The sequence below is a fragment of the Galleria mellonella genome, unplaced genomic scaffold (genome assembly GCF_026898425.1).
Source record: "Galleria mellonella isolate WM207_F2 unplaced genomic scaffold, CSIRO_AGI_GalMel_v1 utg172, whole genome shotgun sequence".
In the NCBI taxonomy this organism is placed as follows: domain Eukaryota; kingdom Metazoa; phylum Arthropoda; class Insecta; order Lepidoptera; family Pyralidae; genus Galleria; species Galleria mellonella.
In genome coordinates, this window is record NW_026442015.1 from 1,255,669 (window position 1) to 1,281,175 (window position 25,507).

Consider the following 25,507-nt stretch of genomic DNA (forward strand, 5'->3'; position numbering starts at 1 on the left):
ATTAATATTGTTATAATGGGTAATTTTTGGCACCGATTTAAATAAATAACCTCTAACGTCGAAACTGCCTCCATCTGAGGGATGTCATACAAAAAGCAAATTTTTTTATGCAACTTAGAATGGCATGCCCACCTGATCGAAAGTGGTAACCGTCGCCTATAGACATGAGCCCTGGACATAACAGAGTATACTGTTTCGCCCATGATACCCTCCCATGCATTTCTGAGGATTTCGGGTATTATTCCTCTGTACCCTGTAAATTCACTGCCATATCCCAACCTTCAAACCGAAACACAGCCATGCAAACACAACTGCTTCATGGTAGAAACTCGAATGGTACAGAGATATCCAAGCAAACGACTTTTGTACAAAGTTCCGTCGACTCATCGGTTTTCGTCACACCAAGCAGTTTCATTAGCCATCTTTTCAATGGAAAAGATAACGTTAACCATTGAACAGTGCTGCGATATTTGTCTCAAATTAAGGGTGGTTGGGGAGTCCTATGTTTAGCAGTGGACAGATAATGCCTGAAATAATGATGATGAAGGGTGCTTGATCTTGCCGTACAATAATGGACAATTTGTAGTCCTCAAAAATAATCAATCAATGATACAATATTAGTATATTATTAATTAATAATAATAATAATTTATTTCAAAATAAATGTTACATTTTAAATATAGGTAAAACTCTGCTCCCTAAATAGGTAAATCCTGTACTTTAGGATAAGCAGATTTGAACATTGTATGATTTTAAAATAAACTGTCCAAATTAGCTTTGACGGTTTTCCCTCAATATCAAGTAATTTATTAATAGGTAAATATGTTGTCGTTATGTAATTAAATAAACAGCAGCGTCGGTGTATCGGATGAATGTTAAGAAAAATATATCTACCGATATAAATTTGCCTGCTATTTATCAGGACTGATATCAATTCCAATTTACTTTCAGGTGATATCTATAAAAGGGTCTTTTATGAGTTCCTTTTTTGAAAATATTTGTCATAATACATAAAGCGTTTAAAGAAATCTAGTTTTTGTATTGATACTTCAATTAACCATAAATATTAAAAATAAATGTCGATTATGTTTTATTTACTTTCAAAAATAGACTTTTAATTTGAAAGACCCGATTTGCTCTAGGGTATTTGCGGAATATTAGACGAATAACACACATGATTTGTGTAAAAGCATATTTTATTTTTTTTATCTTATCAACGATCATTACATCAAGTTATTCACAGCTTTGGTCTATTTAGAGCGTACAATTCAAAATATAATTTGTCATAAGGTAAAATATTTTTTTTTCTCTAAAAAAATATGAACAAAAACAATATACTTTATAAACTTTTTATAAAAGAAAACAAAATTACCCGTTTGCTCGACAAGCAAACCTGGGGTTATCATAATGAAAAAATGCACGCTCTAGCAATGTTCAAAATATATCTACCTTCCCGCATGCCTTAACATTTATCTTAACTCTATGGTAAATAATAGTAAATATACGAAAAAAACCTTAAAAAAAAAAGAAAAACTAGCGATCCACCTACACGACGTGTGCGTACGAATTATATGGTTGTACTCGGATTTGTCGGACGACAAGGAATCGCAATCAAAGACTGGTTGTTGTTATTTCAGTTGGATAACTTTTAATAATTCAGTTGGAAATAATTTAGACGATGTCACGGACTCAGTTTTTATCTCTTACTTACTAATATTGTAGAGATAAAATCTGTTTTTGAACATGATCCGTACATACAAATTTTGGTACTGTTGACCCAATTCTATACTCCGTATGTTGTAGCATGGTGCATATCACAGGTGATATTCTGACAATTTTTACTATAAAGAAATTCAATTAAGTAAAATTTTTGAGGTCAATGTGTAATAATAATATAAGCAATATTTTTATTAGTGAAATGCATTTTAATGATTTTTTTAACCACACCTTGCTGCAACTTACGAAAATGACCCTGAATATTTATTTTAAACTCACAAACGATTTTGACTTTTCAGGGCGTATCATAGCTTATTTACACATTATTTTTAAACCTATACCAATATAAATAAATCAATATAATCATATTATTAAAATAAAAGTATATAAAAATTATCTTTTGTAAAGAAACATTAGAGAATGATTTAAAAGTTTTTGAGTTCACTGGAAATTATAATATAAACAATTACGAACAATATTATACAATTTATGATTGCACAAAATACTAGCATATTATTGTATTATAATTAGAAAAAAAATTTCGGCTCCTCACCTTCAAACGTCAATTCAAAGTTACCCAACATCATTACAATGGTGGTAATTTTTCTAAACTTAATTATAAACGACTTCAAAACAATCGCGCTGTCCTATTCATACCTTCGCGGCTAAAAAAGAACGTTAGACGCAATAATAATATCCAAAATTATCACCAGAGTAGTAAATCAGATTATCTTTGAATAAAAATTTTAAGCAATTCCCTAATCATCTGACAGTTCGAGACATGCAATGTGTACTATTTTAGTGAAATATTAACTCTGATGTTAAAAGACACTGATAACGATGTAAGTACGAAATAACTGTATTGCTTGTTGGCTCTTAAAGCCTCGTTTATTGAAAGATTGCGTTTAGGGCGCAGCTGATTTAAGGCACAAAACTACTATAAGAAGATCCAAATGACATACAGGTATATGAAGACGAATAAATTAAACAAAAACAAATTTAATGTTGATTTATCAAATGTAGCTTACTAGTATGAAAAATGTATATATACCAGATAAATTGCACATAAATATTTACAATATTTGAATTTTGATGCAGATATTCCCTTGTTCCGTTCCATTAAAGACGTCTAGAGCGAGATCTGTCATTAAAATACCCTACTAATCTCAATCTCCTGCTAATGGCATAGTAGTAACCACGTTATACTGCGTAAACGATTCCTAGGTTCGATTTTGTAAATAAAAAAAAATAGTACATTTAAAAATGTTTTAACATGTTGCGTTGTCTAATTACTTGCAGAACTAATTAGATGCAAATTCGTTCTAAACAAGATAACATCTATAAGAAGGAACAAGACACCAAATGTCGCCGTCACTTTCTATTTCATGCATACGACAACGAAGTATATAGGATTACCTATGTATAGATTTATTTGCCATTTGTTTAGACGACTGTCATCTTACATTTGGATCTTCTATCTTATAGATCGTAGTCAGTGAATATGTTAGAAAATATTTTGATTTTTCAATATTTACGAGTGCTATGCAGTGTGCAGTACACTTTACATGTCTCGGTCATATTTTTTACATAATCTATCAAGAAATGCAGACAATTCAGAAAAAAGATACAGCACCAAAAAGTAACTGAGGAGTTAGCCCAACAAGCCCACCTCCCTCTCACAATATTCTCGTTGAAGACTTAACTTTAATGATTTAAAAACTAAATGACTTTAAATCCGTCGGCCGTTTGTACATCGACGGCGGGTCGTTTAAAACAAGTGCACTATTATAATAATAATAATAAAGAAATAAAATTATAATAACAAAGCTATGAAGATTATATAAATTTTCCCTTGATACTTAAATAATGTTTTACTCTTAAAAACATATAAACATAATTTTATAATACGTACAGCTTTTATTCCAAACTCGCTATTTTCTATGTTGTAAAATTCCATATTGACTTTGCATAAATTGTAATACAATTAAAAAAAAAACATACTCTGTGCCTTGTAGAATGGCGACAGCACATTTTGTCAGTTACTACTATAAAAGAACTGGATTCGAGTAAAATTAATGATCATAATAATTTAAGTCACTAATAGCCCGCACCGTACTTACTACATGGAGTATAATAACGCAAATTCCTCTATCATTAATTTTTCTATCTCATTTACACTTCAGCATTCCGAGAAATAATCGTAAATAAATTATTAGTTATTGTACCCAACTCCCAAAAAGGTTTTCCTTTTTTTAAATGTATATATTATTCTAAATCTTTTAAATATATAATCGGGACTTAACGCGATGTAAAAGCCTTTTACAGGTAAATAGTACCTGCTTCTTTATTGCTGATGTTTCGAAGTGGATTGCACCACGTCGTGGTGCGATCCACGTCGATAGGGCTGAAGTGAGCGGCGTCTTCGTATTGGCAGCTCGCACAATCTCTTCGGGTACCCTAACACTGTTACCGTTATTATCTAGAGCTATCCTATACACCGTACTCACTGTATCAAGTTGTCGTGTATTTTTAGTAAATTAATCACTGGTCTCCCCGTTCTGATTAAAGCCTACTATATCCATCTTCTTAATTTAACATTGACAATAAAGAAGCAATGTAGGTACTACTTACCTATAAAGGCTTTCATATCACGTTAAGTCCAGATTGTGCATTTAAAATATATGTAAACAACGCGAAAGTTTAAAATTAACTATGTCCAAATCGAAAACGGAATTTTTAGATTAAATAGTTTAACGGACTATAGTAAATAGAATAGTTTGTAATTATAATTAATATAGTTTACATAATTACAGTATAAATATAGCAGATAAAAACGTGGAAAATATAAAACATAACATAAAGGACTCCAGCTATAAAGTTGTCAAAAATTTGGATGTAGAAAGTGAACTGTCATCACATTTACACCAACTTGATGGCACAGTCACAGTTTTGTGGGTGTTTGGCTTTTCTACTAAGTACATGCATTTAATCGGTGTTGCACACTAAGTATTTTTGGTTAACGAAATTTAAAAGAAATGTAATCGGAAGGCGTGTATGCAATATAACAACATAATATTATAGCGAGTTTGAAAAGTACATTTTTAAACAAAAAAGTTATATTTTTTTTTTTAAATAATAGAAATTGTAAAACATTTTACTAATTTAAAAGTAAGTACAGAATATATTTTATGGTATATAGTAAGTATAAGCAAGGTGTAACAGAATGTAGATAATAGTCTCAAATTTTGCGGTTTCGTTTTGATGTAACCATGTTAGATACAATTTAACTTATTTCTAAATTAAACCACATCTTAGCTCAAAAACTGTTCGTGAAGCAAATAATGCAGTATGTGATTTTAATCCTTACTTCTTGATATATATTGTAATTTTATAAATATTGTTATATTAGATTATTCTCTTTCTATCTGTTACACCTTGTATACAAGCAAAATGTACTATAAAAAGCAAATCCCAACACAATAAGACGAAAAATATTATTATATCGTACGTAACAAGCTGTAGACTAAATTACAGTTTGTAAATTAAAACATCCGCCTTCGTAAATTAGTTGACGAAATGGGATGTTTTTTTGCGTCACAACAATTTAATCGCACGACCTATAACCTACACATACTTTTGAACTTTAGCAATAATTTGTCGTTGACACATGCAGTTCCATTTCCGCAACCGATTATATATTGAATAATTCCGTTACGAAAACAGATGTAATAATAAGTAAGTAAATTAAGTAAGATTTGTTAAAAGAAAAAACCAATTCCTGTCAATATCCTACAATTGTAAATACATCAAACCACACATTAGTGACGTAACCCAACGTCTATGTACAAAAGACCGAAATCCGACACGAAACGAAAAAACTTTGGCAAGACTATCCATTTTTGACATGTTGTGACGATTCGAAACTAACAAAACAAATTACAGTATCCTTACAACTACCCCCATTCATATAATTGCCACGTAAATTCGATAAAATATCACTGTTCTAATGATTTTATCAATTCCCATATTTATATCGTTTGGTGGCGGTCACGCGATGCTTGCAAATGGCAAAATTCGGACGCCGTCTGCACACGAAGTAGACCCAGTCACATCTGTCCATACACACTGTTCTAGAAAAACACTGCAACGTTTTTATTCCAGTATTTACCACCAATTTAAATGGTGGGCCTGGGCCTGGTTAAGCATAGGTATATTAATATATATTACTATCAAATTAAGATTTAATTATTAAAATTAAATGAAAATAACGTGTGACCACCACAATATCTATTACGTAAATATCATTCACTTTCAGACATAACAATAAATAGATTTAATAAAATATAAATATGTACTTTATGATTATTCAAAGACCTGCATTCGCGAAAAAATATTAAAATTTTTACGTAATTTCTTTTTTTATATTTGCAACATTAATGTATGATTATACTACAGTTATGCCTGAAACTGACAGTGGAACCAATTCTAAGACGCAATTTCACTAAATTTATCTCTTAATATTTGATAATTTTGCAAAATTACAGTTTTGTGGGCCAACATAAACATTAATTATAATATTTTTTACTTAAATCTATTAGAAAATAAGTTAATATTGGTCCTTACAATAAAGATCACAATATGATATCAAATAGAAATTTTAGAGATAGCTTTCGAGAAATGTCGCCTCAGAATCGACCTCAGTGAATGGCAAACCAAACCTGTACATGGTAACTATTCGTTTAAAACTATATGACGCATAAATATATATAATTTTTATAAAAAAAAAAACAACATACCTTAAAGTAAACAACATAATTATATCAGATTTTGCAGTAATATATGTATTTGGTATAGGGCAACTCTATGTAAACTTTGCGAGTTATACCCACGAAAAATATTAATTACGTCACGCAAAATGCTTACGCAATTATTAGATTTCCCTAACGGCCACATTCAAATAAAAAAAAAGTTTTTTTTTTTCTGTCCAAATGGCACGGCATACAGTGCATCCGCCAAAATCAAATACAAAAAAAGTTTATAAGTTATATCTAGTACGGCATAATGGTAACATAGTTATATTGAATAATTAAATAAACAACATTAAAACAACAGATTTTTACATATCGTTGCATAATATAAGTGGTCTTATAACGAATTAGTATTTCAATGATTTATACTTCTGAGAATGACCGCTAGGGAACATAATCGATGGAAAAATGTATGGGCCATTGTTTTAACGAGAATGTATAAGTGATACTACAGATTGCTATAACACGTCTAATTCATGCGCAGCTCTCCATAGCGGATTTCAGAGGGGCGGGGCGATCGTGTATTTACACCAGCCCATAAATATAATTAGTATTATACATAAACAATCTTGGTATGTCTTTTTACCAACATAACGGAGCATAAAACGAAAGAATAGCAATATTAAAAAAGAAGTTTTGTACTAATACATTATTATGAATCGTGCGATGAAACCGCTCGATTGTTTTTAATGAAATTTTGTACATGTTTGCTTCAACTTGAGTTTTTGTTCGTATGGCGGTAAAAAAAGTCCCGTTTTTAGAAAAGTAGGTAGAAAAGTAAAACTAGGATCAAAACAAGTAAATATTTGATTATTTTATTATGATTATAAAAAGACATTCTAAAGTTGTTTACTAATTGTAAAAAGCACAGAAAATGAGATTACATCATTTCTTCCCGCCCCTCCCTCACTCCACAGAACTGCTGAGTACGAACTTGACGGGCTATACATCTGATAATGAATAGATCTAAAATTGTACTTTTAATAATTAAATCTACATTTTCATTGCCCTATAGAAAATAATAAAAAAAAAAACTATAAAAATGGCAACAGCGTTATAGTTATTTATGGTTTGTGCTGTATATGAATAGTGCAGAAACATAGACTATATTTTTTTATCGCAGAGTTTGGAAAATTTCACTATGAATCATTACTATTAAGCCTCCAGTCGCGTCTGTTTGTACATCTGTAAATGGTAATCCTAAAAAGCAAAACATATTTTATAGTTTTCACATATTTGAACTACGGATTATGTAGAGGATAAAACAATTTTGAATATTCCCAATTGATCATTATCCTTAGTTACCAGAATAAAATTATTTTAATACAAGAAAAATACGTATATTTCTCTTTTGAATTTTCCAAATAATTTTTACGATTATATTTCAAAACAATGATAGTTTAAAAAATACCTTTATGATTAACATTCCCATATATAGTCTGTTGCAATGGAATTTATTGAAATAGTAACCAAATTGAAATCAGTAACAAATCGAAAAATCACAGGCAACACTGTATACTCTGGTACTGTTAATGTCTATTACAGGCGACGGTAATCACTTTTCATCAGATGTGGCATGAAAAAAAAAACTAAGTTTTCATGCAATTTTTATGGTGAAATAGCAGTAATACTTTAATAAGAATATCCTATGATTAAGCTATACGCTAGTTCACATAAGGCACTTTTTAAACTATCTTTGAGAAATACGTAAAATGTTAATTAAGTTTGTATTATGACAGCCAACATAGAGACCGCTCGCGTTGCGGTAGTAATAAACACTCTTTTAAATAATGGTTCAAAAATCTAAACAAATTACCAAATCGAATAGTTTGTCTCTGTTCTATTTGGCTATTTGTATTGTATTGTATGATAGTAACACTGTTGTAATTCAAGTTCGATGTTCATAAAGTTTTTACATGAATAATTTTGTTAATGTATATCCCCATACACATTCGAATGGAAAGAATCCTATCTGATATCATGATGAAATTTACATTACTTAAGTGGAGCTTATTCAATCAAATTACAAAGAATCCGAAGTTCACCGGTGGACCATCGCGTCTCACATTATGGTAATAAGAACACTATTCATACATTTTTCACTATTAATATACGGCACACAATATTGTTACCGATTATTATATTATTATTAAAAATAAAACTGTACATTGAAGAAAAACAAAAGGAAAGCACAAAATTTCTTTTATAGTAATTTGTACAATTTGAATATAGCGCGCCGCATTGCCTCAGATAAGATCTCGAGACGACGCGACGCGTGTGTGCGGCCGCTTGTGTACATTGCATAAAGCCCGATTTACATTTGAAAAATCAGTGGCATGAAACATCCATAAACTAGTTCCATGATAATGTACATCAGTAGTTTGTGTCGACTAACATTCGTAATGTATGCATTAATTTCACGACAAAATAGTTTCATGGTCCGCGCAAATCACGAAAGCGTCTACGCCAAAGCCTATGGCACGGATATGAATCTTTGTACAGTTAAATTTTCCAACCAACTGAATGACATCACAGCACTAGTTTTACACTTTAGGCAACCGAAACTAATTTTGTGTTAAATAAATACATTGGGTCCACAGTGCAAATCAGGCTTATTAGAAGAAAAAAAAAAAAAAAAACAAATCAATTATAACATATTAGATACCTATCGACTTGATTTGAAATTATCGATTGTTATAGGTGTCTAAAGTGATTTAGAAAACTTTATATGAAAGGGTTTGCTGGATGAAATCTCTTATTAGAGATAAGCTCGAGTACATTACGTTTAAAATATTTTTTTATAACACGGGAAAATCGAGCGTGCAGCGGTAAGTGGTTACCGCCGCGCATGATCACCCGCAACAGCAGAGATATTAAAGGTGTGCTGCCGGCCTTTTAAAAAGGAATGTGCTCTTTAAGGTGATGATATCGTATTGTTTCGAAATTACTGCTGCTGGAAATTGATTACAAAGTGGTTGCGCGTGCAAGAAACTGCCTTAAAAAACGCACAGTGGAGGACCGCCACTCATCCAGATAGTTGGGATGGAACTTTAGTTTGTGGCAGGTTGTATAGTGGTGAAAATCAGCAGCAGGTATCAATCCGAACAATTCCAATTTTACCATTACGTTTATGTACAATAAAGAATAAAGAAAAATATCTATGATCGAATAGGCCAAAATCAAATCTATAAACCTGGAATTTCCTGCTTGTGCAGTTTAATTTTTTTTTTTTTATTCATACTTAGAAGGACACACAAATCGCTGGTCTAGTCATTTATGTACAACGAAAGATGGCCTAGAAACTCTAACCAGAGGGCGCTACATGTGAGTTTAGTAGTTGTAGAAATGTCAATATCAATAACTAGCGTGGTTGATTCCGTTATATTTGATTCGTAGAATAATATATTAGAAGAAATTTAAAAATAATATAAAAATATTATATATAATGTAGGATTTATGCGATAAATATTATTAATAATGATACGTTTAGTTCCATCGCGGACCGCACACATTATTTATATTATAATTTATACAATAAAAATATATTATTATAAAATGCTGAGAGATTATCGTCGAGAATTTTTTTTTCTTCTTTTTATATATTTTTTTATCACCTTTGGAATGTCCCTCATCACTGAAGAATTCTAGTTATATCCTGAAAATAAAATGATTTAATTTGTAATTATATTTAAAAAGGAATAAAAAAACTTTTGGTCGTTAGTCTTCTAGGAAAAAAAAAAGTTTGTAATAGAACTGGAATATTTTCTTAAAAGGAGTATTTTCTTAAAAGGATGACAATGATTTTGATTTAACTCAATCCGGTATATTTGATTTTTTTATTAACGCAAATAAAAACAAGAGGTTTTTTTTAATATCCCAATCACTTAACATGTTGGTATAATATTAACTTCTCAACTTTCGCGTTGTATAAATTATGACTTACAATAGACGAGAAGATTACTGTTTTTATATAAAGAGAGCAACTCATGCACACAACACTGCGATAATAGTTCGATACACACACTATTTCGTTACCCAACAGTTTTTTTTTTTAATATAGCTGTTATCACTTTAGTTATCGTACCTCATATCTATGTACTAATTGTGGCCCGTTGTAATGTGGACTCTCGCTGTAGAAAAATGGTCTTTTCATTGTATTCTGCCCTGAAAACAAACATACATATAGATTAGAGATGGTGATGATAATGCTGATAATGCTAGTATAATATTACTCGTCGGGACTTATGCATGATTTTTTGAAGGGCTCGAGAATACCTTTTTTTTAATACCTATAAATTCAGTACATTAATAGTGAAGCTAAATAATAAACCATCCGACAATATCACATCAAATCAAATTAATAACTATCTTCAATATATCTATATATTTCTTTTTATTTATGTATCAAAATATACAAAAATGTTAATACTATTTAACAGTTTTGTAATTTCATTTTTGTGTCTTTAGAGAACTACGTGTGTACGTGTAGTTATAACAGAACTGTGTCTGAGAGAACATTTGTATACTTACAGGGTACGATCTGAGGTAAATTAAACAGTATAAAAGAGAGCAGAGAGATAAACAGATAATCAGGCTGCTAGAGCGACTGAGAACTCATCTAATCGTACGCATGAAATCTAAGGACTTATATTGAGGTAATGTTTTTTTTTCTCACTAACAATGTAGTGTATGCTTGTGCATGCATTATGTGTGCGCGTGTATGCATATACTTGTATACTTACAGAGCTGCGTGTGTGCGGCGAGTGCGTTTTGCTTGGCGATCAGCAGCTCCGGACCGGGCGGCCTGGACGCGGCTTCATAAAACCCGCCTGTAAACGAAGAAAACATTGCATAAAAATCTACTAGCGAATTAATGACTTATAATTCTGACTCTTGAACTAGCATTAATTATATGTTAGGACCTACTATGTGCGATGCCGTTTCCCCGAGGCGCTTCGGCTAGCACCGGGGCGCTAGTACATTCCTATCCCACCTAGATACCACCCCCTGCACGTAATGTGTATACAAGGTGCAGCCCCCAAATGAGCCTCAGTGGGCGACGTACACGTTGACTATTTCGAAGGACCAGGTGTGTAAACGTCACTATTGGCGAGCTCGATGACTCGATGGCACGATGATTCGACGTGGACGACACGATGACGGTGTACCAATGGCAAGATGACGACACGGAGTAACATGATGATTCGATGACACGATGATTCACGATGACACGGAGTGGTGAAGACCAATAAGGGATATGAAGAAGAATGGCGTTGAATAAAACGATAAATATCTTCAAGGATCCTATGACAGTAAGGCGAGGTACTAGCTTGCTGTTTCTTCTCTACTTCGCTCGGTTGCTCTTAAGAAGCCAACAAGACAAATTAATAGCGATCGATTATGCGCTGTTTATATACGTACGATCTGTGACTGGCCTGCGGACTAGTGGCAAACTTTGTACCTCATCTCCTCTATCAATTTCTTTATTATATAAAACAATCTATACCAGTGTTTCCTAATCTTATTGTGCCATGCTTCACTTGAACATTTCTAAAATTTTTATGCCCCCATACATAATTTTTCTCGACAAAGTTTACTTGACGACTCTAATCGCCCAATTGATATTTTCGTAACGTCAAACAAAATTATACCTAATAAATATTTACAATTTTTTTTAATTTACTTTTTTTGTTAAAATTGGCACGAATAAGAGGGTTAAAAACGTTTCAAGTCCATTTTTTAATTGCACCCCCCCTTAACTATCAAATCGCCCCCTTGTGAGGCGTTGGCCCCACGTTGGGAAACACCGATCTATACATTTGGCAACTTACAGCTAAATATAGGGCTACTTACTTTTGACAATAGGCATACTCGCTGCACGATGCGCGGCGCAAGATTAATGAATAATCGGCAAAAATCTCGATTCGCGGTTTTTATATGGCTCCGCTCTCTCCCTTATATAAATATAGCGAGCGGGCTCTCATTACGATGACGGATGCCATGTAGCGCACATTACAACACTATACTATGTTTTTATGGGATGCCTATGTTTTTAACTATCTATTTTATTTCTTTTGCACCTATTTTGTGCCATACAAAGTCATATTATGACCTATGTGTCTATTAGAACTATTTCCCTATCTTATTCCGCTTCCGCTATAAGTATACATTGGCTGGATACCAACGAGGAATGATAAATGAGGGAAGCAGGCCAGTTGGGTCATTATGATAATTTATACAATCACTATAGTTTATAGAGGGAACCGAATGGAGATTGACTTGAGAAATAAGAGCTATAGTCGCTGTCATTAATAATCCTTTCCTCCGATGGAAGCAGTAAGTATTTTACTTGAAATGTTTATATGCCATTTTATTTATATATGTTTCTCTATTTATTTATATGTTTACTTTATATATATGTTTCTCGTGCAATAAAGATATAATAAATAAATAAGCACCGACCTGTTAGATTGTTGTGTCCAGCAGGCGGGTAGTACGGGCTGCCCTGCGGTTGCATCGCGGTCTCGCATGCTGGAATAACAAAAATTATTCTTATTATTAATCTTCTCCAAGATCTTGTAGTTCAAATTTCCAATAACAAACTTGAATAAAAAGACTTCAATTCTCAACTTATTTGAACGTTATAAAGCCTAAAATTAACACCAACTACCTATGTATCTAAACCAATTACTAAAAACTAATAACTGGTATAGGGATACAGAATTTTCGATGAGACTCGGTTAAACATATTTTAACATTTTTAAAATACATAGACCCTGCTATTCAAGCTTGCTTTATATTGGACTAAAAGTTGAAAATCCATTTTCGAACGCGAGAATTTTAACAAAAAAAAAAACCATCCCGTGGGTGTGTGAATGGGTTTTCTTTTCAATTAAAAAAGAATCATAAAAATCGGTTTAGAATTGACCAAATTATCGGGTAACAGACAAAAAAATACACTCAAAAACTTCCTCCTTTTTAGCCGGTTAAAAATACAATTTATATAGTCAAACGCGATGTTAGGATATATGCTCACCTCCAGTGGCGTCTGGTTCCTGTTTGACCTGATGTTGTATTTGTTCCATTAGTCGTTGTTGCTGGGTTAGCCGCCTCTGGCTTTCATACAATGTGTTCGCGTCTGCAAATGAGTTAACAAACATTCTAATATAATCTAGTATTCTTCTCTAACACAAAAATTACTTCAAAATCTTAATATAAAATACATCTAGTGTCGTTCTGAAGTGATAATTGCTTCTCTTTTGGAAGCAAAAAATCATTAAGTACACAGTGCGCTATCCATTATCTTGTTCATGTTTATGTGAGACCTTTACCATTTTTAACTGACTTTGAAAAGAAGGAGGTTCTCGATTCGGTTGTATTTTTTTATGTTTGTTACCTCATAATTCCGTCAGTTACAAACCAATTTGGAAAATTCTTTTTTATCTGAAAGGATATACTTACAGATTGGTTTCAAAGAAATGCTATCAAAAGCGATATAGTAGTTTAGTTTTTAGATCTAAATAACTCGTTTTGCTACAATTGAAGTCGTTTTTTTTACACAATCTTTATTATGAAGATTATAAATTGTATGAGCAGTCGCTTGACTGCTATTTTCAATGGAAACCTTTGGTTTTGTTTTAAATATATATATACATATATATATTTTTTAAGTATGGAATTTGGTATACATATACTATATAAGACGAAGGATGTAGGCTACTACATAAATAACTAATGATGCACATGAGGTAATTTCTTTTCCGAAGGTGAAGAAGCAACTAAGCTTAATGCTCATGAGATGGACAGCAGCGTCCCTCTTATAAGATCACCAAAACCTCACTGCTTTTACCAACACGCCTGCTAAACGTGGCAACTACTGGCAAAACCTCCCAATAGGGGGAAGTCTATATTCAGCAATGGACAATTAATGACTGATATAATGATGATGATGTGTGATTTGCATACATATATAATGCTAATGGCTATGGAATGCTGTACCAGTTCCCATACCAAATATAAAATGTCTGGTTAGTTTTAAAACAAAACTTAAGGACTTTTATTTGAGCAAGTTGTCATCTTCTTAATATGTTTATATTTCTGGTTAGCATACTTATTTCTTGCATACTTTTCGTGAACAGTATTTATATATTTTTATGTATTTGTGTAGGCGTTTATATACATGTATGTATGTGTGTATATATGTATGTATATATATATATATGTATATATATATATATATATATATATATATATATATATATATATATATATATATATATATATATATCCCCATTCAATGGTTGTTGAAAGAGATCGCTCTTAGTGATAAGGGGTCGCCCATTGTTTTCTGATTGTGATTATTTCTTGTAATTATTTATATTTATAATAAGTTTACTACTGTAATCTTTTGGAGGAAACAATAAAGAGTATCTATCTATCTATATAATTATGCAATAGATTTTTTTACCACACTTATGACAGTATGAAAAAACCGGGTCAGGACAAGTTTGACTTGTGTTATCAGTTTTCCATACTGTATTAATTAAATATTCTTACTAATAATATAAATGTTAAGTGAAGTTGTTTGTTATTTCTTGGCACCTTAATGACTTAACTAATCATTTGAAATTTGATTCAGTCATATATATATATATATATATATATATATATATATATATATATATATATATATATATATATATATATATATATACGACTTAGAATGGCAAACAAGCTGACGGTCACACCAGGAAATTCTCGCTATATCGCCTATACCCTTCAGTACCATGAAACACAGCCAACAAACACAACTGCTTCACGGTTGAAACACAGTGGTTGCCATTCCTGAGGACTCAGGTGTTACTTTCTATACCAGTATATTCACTGGTATATATTCCGGCCTTCAAAGCGAAACACAGCCATGCAAATAACAACTGTTCACGGTTATATAGTACATAATTTTATCTTCCCAAGCAATCGACTTTTGTACAAAGTCTCTCTCTGGTATATATTCCGGCCAAGCAGACGAAGTCGCAAATAAGAACTAGTACATAGGTATATAGTAATAATTTTATTTTCCGACATCACTTTTCACCTGTTCATGATATCATATGATAGATGAACCAGTCATGCTTTTCTTAACCAATTAGAAGTCAAATAAAAAGTACTGTTTCTTTTTTTATTTATTTATCTATTTAAGGAACACCAATTTTTTTTAATATTCTTTTTTTATACTAAAATAAGAGCATAGGAACTGAAAATACGAAAAAAAAATCAAATATAGTTATTTTCGTGAAATTATGGGGGTGTACTCAATTGAGTACACTGACCACCTCTATGTATGAAATATTTCAAAACACGCCTTTTCGACACAAAGTGTTTTTAAGCACTTTTTATACTGCCAACGCACTCTTGAATGTCAAAGGACACACTGCAGCTGTTTTTTCAATTTTAGTAGGATAGTGTCCAACTCCATCTTGACAAAGACCGCAGACTATTAATGCAGCCTGACGCGATCTTCTTCGATCACCTTGGCCTAAATAATATAATAATATGGAATAATAGCGATGTGACGAAGAAACATGAGTTGATCCATAGGATCATCGGTATGCATCACATGTAATCGCTAGGCATTAGCATTAGCTACGTCTTAACACGTAAGTGAACAACACCCACCACCACTTTTTATTCACAGCAATTCTATATAATGAAACAGACTGGTCAAGCTTATCCACGCTCTCATATTTTTGTTGTACGTTTAGAAGAAACGTGGCATCACCATGTCCATCTTTTCCTTCTTTATTCGACACCATCACTTGACTGTCTAGCGGTTTAATGGTATCATAGTTCGTTGCCATGGTACATACACTGTTATCTTTCCACCTTACCAGCAAAAGTTCACCTTTTTGTCAAACCTGTAGTCATAAGTGGCACGTTCTTTCTTTTTCATATCCTTTGTGCTAAGCCTAAGAACTTTTTTAAATCAGAGGAATCCAGTCGAAATTCATGTTTATTGTGTTGATGAACGTATAATTGGCCGTTTTCTATAATCATATAAATTATATCATTATCAATATTTTTTTCCAATATTTGTACAGAATTGAGGCCTTTCAGCTGTTCACAAATAGCACTCTTCCTATCATGGACTTCAGTAGTACTTTTGGCCGGCAAAGAGTATGTAGGAGAACACTTTCGCTAGATCGGGTTCGAATTCGAAGTAGATTGGCACTTCGAATTCGCTCGAGCCCGATCCGAGTAGAATCTAGTCGTATTCTTTTTGACACCAGCGGTTCATCATCACTATCGTCGTACGAGCTGTCTTCCCTATCGCTATCCTTTTGGTTTGTAAATACCTCAATAGTGCTAGGAACATCTAGCGGTATGGGACATGCCGCAAGACGTTCCTAGTACTATTTCCAATATCCAAATTAGTTCCAATATCCTTATCAGTGCCTTCCTCCTCATCTGTCACCGCACTTGGATCAGGTGGGATGATCGCCAAGTCATATTCACTCTCATCGCTTTCTTCTAAAACAGCTTCAATCGCTGCTCCAAGCCTCTTGTAGCTCGTTCGAGTTTTAAAATGCTTTTTTTTTTATTGTTAAGAATTTGAAAAAAAAAAAACAGTTATTTTACTTACTTATGTTGTCACTGTACTCAACCGAGTACACCAACATTTACATGGCTCTTGTTTTATTTCAGTTATAAGTAATTATTGCATTATTGTTTATAACTTATCTTGATACATATTTTATACTAATGAAATGAAAAAAAATCAACTTATAAACAGTAATTATTAGAAAATAACTAAAATAACGAACTTACCTCCACAGTGTCTCGATGATACAACTTCAACTTACACTTTTTATCATAAAAAAATCACACTACCCTCGTAATATTTGTCAATATACTTGAACAGTTGATTGATAAAGTAAAATAACAAGGTAGTCTACGATAACTTTACGCGATCTGTAACTGGCACTTAAGTATATGCCTGTACTCACTCGAGTACAGTGACTTCTAATGGATTAATCAGGAATTACTTCAACAAGTTACCAAATAATATAATAAATCTTATACACTCACCTAATTGGTCCTTAGATCGTTCGTACATAAATTTGTCATCCTCAACATTCAAGTCTATCTCTTGTTTTATATGATTCTCGTTAAAAAAATTCTCATTTCCCGTTATACGGTGCTGTTCTTGCAACATTTGCAAGTTGTGTTGTTGATTCCTTAACATCTCAACGCTATCCTGATACCCGTTTTGGTATCCAGCGTAATCAGCCCTCTGGTATTTGTCGAAATTGTATACATCCTTCTGATATCCGTTTTCCGGTAATGGTTTCTGATAAACGGTATCTAATACCGGTTTCTCGTAACCATTGTGTGATTTCCTTTCCAGTGCATACTTCTCGGCTTCTTTGTTGTACTCCTCGTTTGTTTGTGGTATGTAGTCATCATCATTTTTTGTATAATCTTTAGGTGCGTCGTAAGATTTTGGATTTTCATATTCCGGATCTTTGTACTGTGTGATGGGATACTCTACTGATGGCTCACTGCAGCTGTTGTTGGGTTGGGTATCGTCTTCCTCGGACTGTACAGGCTCGGTTTGCATGATGGCGTCTTGTTTTTTCGGTTTTACGCCCTGGTTTTGTGGTGTAACATTGTCGGCTATCGCGTGTAGAGTCTGTAGACGGTATGCAAGCTGTAACATAGACATAATTGAAATTAGTTAATTGATTTTGTCTCTATTTAGTATGATCATATGGTATGATACATGGAATCAAATTTATGAAACATTTTAGTACATACTCTTATATAAACATATCCCCTTATTAACTAAACATATAATCTTATGTTCATTTTTTAACAATATATAACGGGAATTTTAGGAACTTATTATGCATGACACCATTCCAAGATTAGTTTGCAATCTTAAACAAAATATATTAATATCATGATTAATTAAAAGAAGAACGATTGTAATTATTATATATTATAAAAACACACTTTTATAAGAATAATAATAATAATATAAAACTGTTTAAATGATGTGGTCCGAAGGCGTGCACTGGGGGTACATATCATTTTTTTTTTATTTTTAAATTACACGCAACACGGCCAAGGTAATTCTTTAAAAATTCCTGGACTGGACGACGATAATCGTTTACCAGCTTGTTTGTCACCATTTTTTTATCATTGCGAATAATAATATTAGTAATATGCTGTCATTCATTTTGTATGGTACTTTTAAGACTAATTTTTACCCGTGGCTTCATGCGAAAACCCCTCGCCGTATCTCTTAGGTTATCTTTACTAACGGGAAGGTTATCACTCCTTTAGCGGGGGCAGGGGGGTCGGCATTTATTATAATCTAAGAGTAAGCGATATGGGATAGTTATCTGGTGGTAGAATTTTGTCGAACACCACCATCTTATCTATTCCTATCATGAAGTAGTATGTGTGCGTTGATTCCGTCTTATGATTAATATATACAGTGCAATCTATAATGCATGAGGCGTAAATACTATAGTATTTAACGGCGTCGTGTTGGAGTTGCCAAAGATACCAATATATTCTGTATGTCCGGGATTGTATATGTTGTTTATTGGCGACAGTTGCCGCTTTCTACAATGGGGAGGGGGGGGGGGGATAATAACAAGCGATTGCTCGTGGCGTTAACTACTCCAAATTTTTTTTATTAGTGTATTTGTCCGTCCCTAATCCTCACATGCACTATCTGTTTACGTCGCTAAACAGTTACAGCCTGCAACACCAATTTTATTTGGCATTAATGACTCAAAAAAAACTTCATTCACCCTTACCGGTACTCCGTCAGCGTATACCGTAAGTGCAGGCAGGATTATCATCTGATTTTATCTCATTCAAAAAGACTCTGAAGAAAGCTTAATATGCCATTTTAATAACCCTAACACCCTAATCCTATTACAAGATGGCCTAAACTTATCTGTCTCTATGTTCTAACTCTTATTACGAATCAATTATGCGAATCTTACACACTATGTGCATTCTACTGTTATAAACCCTGTAAAAATAAATAACTTACGTTGGAGTCCAGGGGCTCTGTGTTGTTGAGCGCGCTCTCTGACATGTTGATGACAGGTGTCGTGCGGTGGATGTGATTGACGGGCATATTCCACTTGTCCGCTTTGTCACTGCAATAAGAGAGTAGTATTTGATTGACAATGGCTCTTACAGCAAATTGAGAACCTCAAAAATCGTTAAGTCCGAATCGAAACCATACTTCGAATTTTGTATGGATTACGCAACGCCCATAAGAACATTCCGTTCCATCACTATCCAACGCAGTAATGTTGGAGGGAATGGATTATCAATAATGAAGTTCCCATTGCTAACAGTATACTCTGTTAGGTTAACCTCTATGCAGTTTTTCCTAGAAACCATTGTAATTAATTCTTGGTTAATTCATCAATCATAGCGTATACCAATAGCATAGGCGAGATTATCCTTTCATCATTAACAAGTTAAAAAAACGCTTTAAATACTATAACTAAACCATCAGTAACAACATTTTACATGTGATTTTGTGACATTTTACAGTGAATCTGTGGACCGACAACGGTTGCAGCAGATACAACAGTATTTAGTTCTTTTCTTTTCTATTCGTGACTGACACGGTCCTATTACGGTCCGGATATGATAAAAATAGTACACATTTAGTCCACTAAAAGTGATTTAACATAAGACAAATACAAATAAAATCTCAGGTTAAAGACAAACACACGAAAACAAACTCTTGATAATCGATCCTGAGGATGACTCGATCTTCATCATCATCATCTATTGACAAACTATATCAACATCAAACTATTGTATTCATACTCAATGTATTTACGCTAAATATAGCAAAAATTCGATATCATCTTGTCTTCATCATCGGAAAAATTAGAATAACATATTTACAAAATCATTATGATTAATACCGTATAGTTGCCCAATAAAGTTCAATAGGGATCTATTAGTGGCTACTGGGTTAATACGACGCCCTTAGGTTCCATCAGGGTTATACATCGTATCATGGTTCGCGTAGTGAAATACATAATATATTTTTATTCAGTTTATATGATTTACTTATTTTTATAGTGCCTATAAAGATGCCTATATAATAAGAGTTTAAACAATTATATTGTTCAAGGTCACTGTCTGTATCTGTTTCTCCTTCTTTAGCTTTCTATTTCATTAGTCGCAAACGGTTTTTGATACGCATTATCAGTCACGTACGATTTGTACAAATGCAAAGGCAGGGCAATATAATATACTTATATATATAAATTCAAACAATCTAGAGGGACACAAACAACAAACCAGAGGGAGACTTTATACAAAAGTCGATTGCTTGGATTGTTGGCAATTGTGTTTGCATGGCTGTGTTTCGGTTTGAAGAGTGGGATATAGCGTGAATTTACTGGGTACAGAGGAATAACACCAGAGTCCTCAGGAATGGCAATGCATGGGGGGTATCATGGGCGAAACAGTATACTCTGTTATGTCCATAATACTGCTTATTTCTATAGGCGACAGTTACCACTTTCCATAAGGTGGGCCGTCAGCTTGTTTGCCATTCTAAGTTGTATAAAAAATATCTGTACTAAATAAAAGCTTGTAACGTACCATAGAAGTCCAAGATTACTACAGCTGAAGACAAGTAGAATACAAATGATCTATGTTAAATTACCTTTGGACCTCCTCTTTTTTGGTCTCCCTGTACTTGACTGTGCGACTCTTCCTGATGACCATGACGGTGCCATCAGCGTTCAGCTTAGGCAGGTTCTGTGAGGGCACCGCGTCTTTACTCAGCGTCTTCCATTGGCCTGAAATTCGATATAGTCATTGTTGAATATAACATGTTATACTCGTGAACGGATGCTGTTTTTAGGAGATTGGACTGCTCTAGCTACGACTAAAAACATCTTAATTTTTTAAGATTGTCTCCCACTGTTTGCTAGTTTATATTAACATAGTTTCATCGTGCTACTATTATAAATGCAAAGTTTTTGAAAACATATGGATGGATGATTGCTACTCCTTGATGCAAAAAGTATTAAACAGATTTTAATAAAATATATACTAAATATAGATAGATTATATTCTAACAAAGAAAATATTATATACACACGCGAGCGTAGCCATGGGAAATAGATAATAATTTCTAAAAATAAAAGGAATATTAGTGTCACAAAAACTAAAGTACTTCCAACCATTTCAACATCTACCACAGTATCGTATTATTATTTTCTAAAATTTCTGCATGTGCAGAAATAGAGCATTCACAATTTTCATATATATAAATAACTGGATTCACTGTCGAGTACATGACGTAATATATGATAACATTGTATAATATAACTTGGTAGTAAGCATCGCCATTGAAAGCGACTGTGAACTAGTAAGCAATGGAAAAAAAGCTATAATTCTTGCTGCTTTTTGTAATAATATATATATATATATATATATATATATATATATATATATATATATATTTTACCAGAGGGAGACTTTGTACAAAAGTCGATTGCTTGGGTACCTCTGTCCCATTCGTGTTTCAACCGTGAAGCAGTTGTGTTTGCATGGCTGTGTTTCGGTTTGAAGGGTGGGATAAGCGTGAATTTACTGGGTACAGAGGAATAACACCTGAGTCCTCAGGAATGGCAACGCATGGGGGGTATCATGGGCGAAACAGTATACTCTGTTATGTCCATGGTACTGCTCATGTCTATAGGCGACGGATACCACTTTCCATCAGGTGGGCCGTCAGCTTGTTTGCCATTCTAAGTTCTATAAAAAAAAAAAAAAAAAAAAAAAAAAAAAATATATATATATATATATATATATATACTAGCTGACTCGGCAAACGTTGTTTTACCATATACATATATATATATATATATATTGCGGCATATAAAAATCGCGATTTAAAAACAGGGGTTGAACGTAAAAGCGTGAAAATTTGAGGTTGTATGTATTTTTCAATTTGGTTGTATGTATTTGCTAAATCATAATAAAATAAAAATGGAAAAATTTGTCAAAAAAATAAAAAAAAATTTTTGGGGTGAATTACCCTTATCATTGAGGGGTATAAAAAATAGATGTTGGCCGATTCTCAGACCTACCCAATATGCACACAAAATTTCATAAAAATCGGTAAAGCCGTTTCGGAGGAGTTTGGTAACAAACACCGTGACACGAGAATTTTATATATAGTTAAGATATATGTAAGAGAAGGCTTTGATGTTTAAATCTTATGACAATAAACTTCGGATATATATAATATAATATAATATCGGATATATAAGCATAATGTATTTGGCACACGATATTCTCTGTCAAATATGGCATGGAGTATAGATAGATTTTATTTAAAAGTTTTTAATAAAATTATTGGATTGAAAGTTTTGAATCTATATATTTTTTATTATCATCAATTAATATAATGACAATAAATTCAATGGGTTCTAATTTTTGATGACTCTTAATATTCGACTCGATGATATCAACACTAGAAATTCTGTGACAATATCCGGACTCCATCATTAGATCAGCTCTTAGACAGTACAATATTTATATTCATATTTGCTTTATGTAGCTTTGACTTCGATTCCTGATCTTTCACAAACTAATTAAAAAAAATTGCATCAAAATTTAATACATGCAAGTTTCATTCATGTACACCAACAATATCACCATTTCTAATTTAGTGAATTATTTGGGCAATTATGAGTAATCATTGTGTTTTAATAGTCGCGATAACAATAATTAAATGGGTTAATCTTATAGGTTCAGAGCCGTGGTGCGACATTGTGATTTTTAATTCTTTAGTCTAAAGTCTAGTTTCGGCGTATGTGCATGAAAGTTTTTTTAAAAAGAATAAAGCAAGAGATTGTCTAAAAAAGTTGCAAATAATCTCTAGCATTTATTACTTGGTTGTTTCAGTTAACCCCTGGTCGCTACCTGGCATGAAAATTCACACTAATGTAGATAAAATTAATAGTAAGAGTTTAAACATTTTAACTTGAATGCCTAAAATGTAATATTTTCAGGATTCATTGTATGAGTTTTTTTTATTCCACCATAACTTCTATATGCCTGAAAAAATTTGGATATATGGCATCGTCAATCCCGAGTGACAGTGGCTACATTTTTTTTTAAATAATTCGTTTTTGGCATGGCGGTCATACAATATACGGAGCAATAATGGATTCTTTTTCTGGATTTTTTTTTTATAAGAAAGCAAAAGAAATGAATAAATAGTTTTTTCGAATATACAACAATTAAAGTTGTGATGAAATTTTCATAATTAAAAATTATAGATATGGATATTTTCCTTTTCATACTAATACTACTTCCACAGCATTATTTTGCTATTGCATAAAATATATCACTTTGCTTATTTATCTGTGTTTGTTACGTTATCACGATTAAACGTCTGGAACGATTTAAATCAAACTTGATACCTAGATATAACGTAAACCCCAATATTCAAAACAAATTTTTACAAAATCGCGATTATAATCAGAACAAATCCAATGAACTGATGATTCTTTATCTGTCTGCGTAGTACACCAGACAGTAATTATTGAACAGATTTTGACAGGTCTTGTTACTATTGCCATAAAGCTCTTTATAATAAGAATAGTAACAATACTGTTTCCTGTCTCTTCAACTTATGTTAATTTTTCAGTATTCCCATCTGTCTTCTTAAAGATTCGCACTATACAATTGAGTAACATATATATAAATACTTTAATAGTTTAACAGTTATTAAAAATAATGGGACATCGAGAGAAAACCAAGTAAGTCATTCATGCAAAGTCACAAAAGTACATCGTCAGAGGTCACATCCTCCAACAGTATTTATGTTATGATGATGTAACATTGTCATATTGCATGACAATGTAAAATGAAAACCAAAATATACTAAAATAATAATTTATAAATAATAATTACCCCACGAATAATAAAATCGTGAAAGTGTAAAGACGTTTGGAAATTATGATCTTTGAAAAAAAATACAGACTTTGAAGGTCTAAGTTCAATCAATGACCTAAGCGATCATTTATTTATACATTTACATAAGTATATAAAGTATTATTTATATTGACGATTGTAAAGTTACATAAAGCGTAATCACTAAATAATAGCTGTAAATATACCTTGGTATTACAAATTGAAATTGTTGAATTTCGAAAGGTACAATTACAATGAGAATTAAGGCAAGGCGAATTCGGTATATCCAATGTGAATGTTTTCTATTGATGACTTCTAATTAATGAAAATGAAGTGTCCATACCCATCTGCGTATTGGTATATGCTAACGGAGCGTTAGTGAATAATGACAAACAATAATGTCAGGTTAGATGGTTCGTCGTAACGAATTCTACCAGGACTAAAACATGGTGGAATCCAAAGAGACAACGTCGAGATCAAACTTGAATTTGAAATCAATTAACCTAATGCAATATATTACTCGAAATGGTATCATTCAACCCCATTAATAACAATGGTGGACTTCGGAGTAAATGATACAATTATCCTTAAACATAAAGTGAAGACTAACAAACTACATTTTCAAGTTTTAAGTCTTTATGAGCTAGACAGAGTAAAAAGCATACAAACAACCGCTCTGATATGCTTAACACAGAAAATGTTGCCATGTAGTGTAAATTTGTAATATTATTTCATAACTCGTCGCATGCATGAATCTTAAGGAGATCTCCATAAACAATATTTGATTTCAATGTGACCTAAAACAGTCTATATTGGTGTGTTCGTAGGATTCTGATGTATGATAATGAAATCGTAAATCCGCCTGCACAATTGGTATACGCTGGCGGGGTACCAGTGAAGAGTGATAGGTGAAAATGAAAACAAATCAGTCAGCCTATCGTGACGAATTCATTATCATCATCATATCAGCTTTTAACTGTCCACTGCTGAACATA

General features: G+C 32.5%; 1 protein-coding gene across 2 annotated transcripts in view; it reads right to left on the bottom strand.

Moving 5' to 3' along the window:
- Positions 1 to 1,177: 1,177 nt before the first annotated feature.
- Positions 1,178 to 25,507, bottom strand: part of LOC113514549 (uncharacterized) — a 39,236-nt gene continuing 14,906 nt past the window's right edge. For both annotated transcript variants that reach the window (XM_026898638.3, XM_026898639.3), the window contains exons 2-9: positions 21,244 to 21,379; positions 19,594 to 19,702; positions 17,610 to 18,231; positions 13,561 to 13,662; positions 12,987 to 13,055; positions 11,267 to 11,353; positions 10,609 to 10,688; positions 1,178 to 10,179 (exon numbers count right to left, since the gene is read on the bottom strand). In XM_026898638.3, coding sequence (XP_026754439.2) covers positions 10,156 to 10,179; positions 10,609 to 10,688; positions 11,267 to 11,353; positions 12,987 to 13,055; positions 13,561 to 13,662; positions 17,610 to 18,231; positions 19,594 to 19,702; positions 21,244 to 21,379 — 1,229 coding nt within the window. In that variant the 3' untranslated portion in view covers positions 1,178 to 10,155. The remainder of the gene's footprint in view (positions 10,180 to 10,608; positions 10,689 to 11,266; positions 11,354 to 12,986; positions 13,056 to 13,560; positions 13,663 to 17,609; positions 18,232 to 19,593; positions 19,703 to 21,243; positions 21,380 to 25,507) is intronic.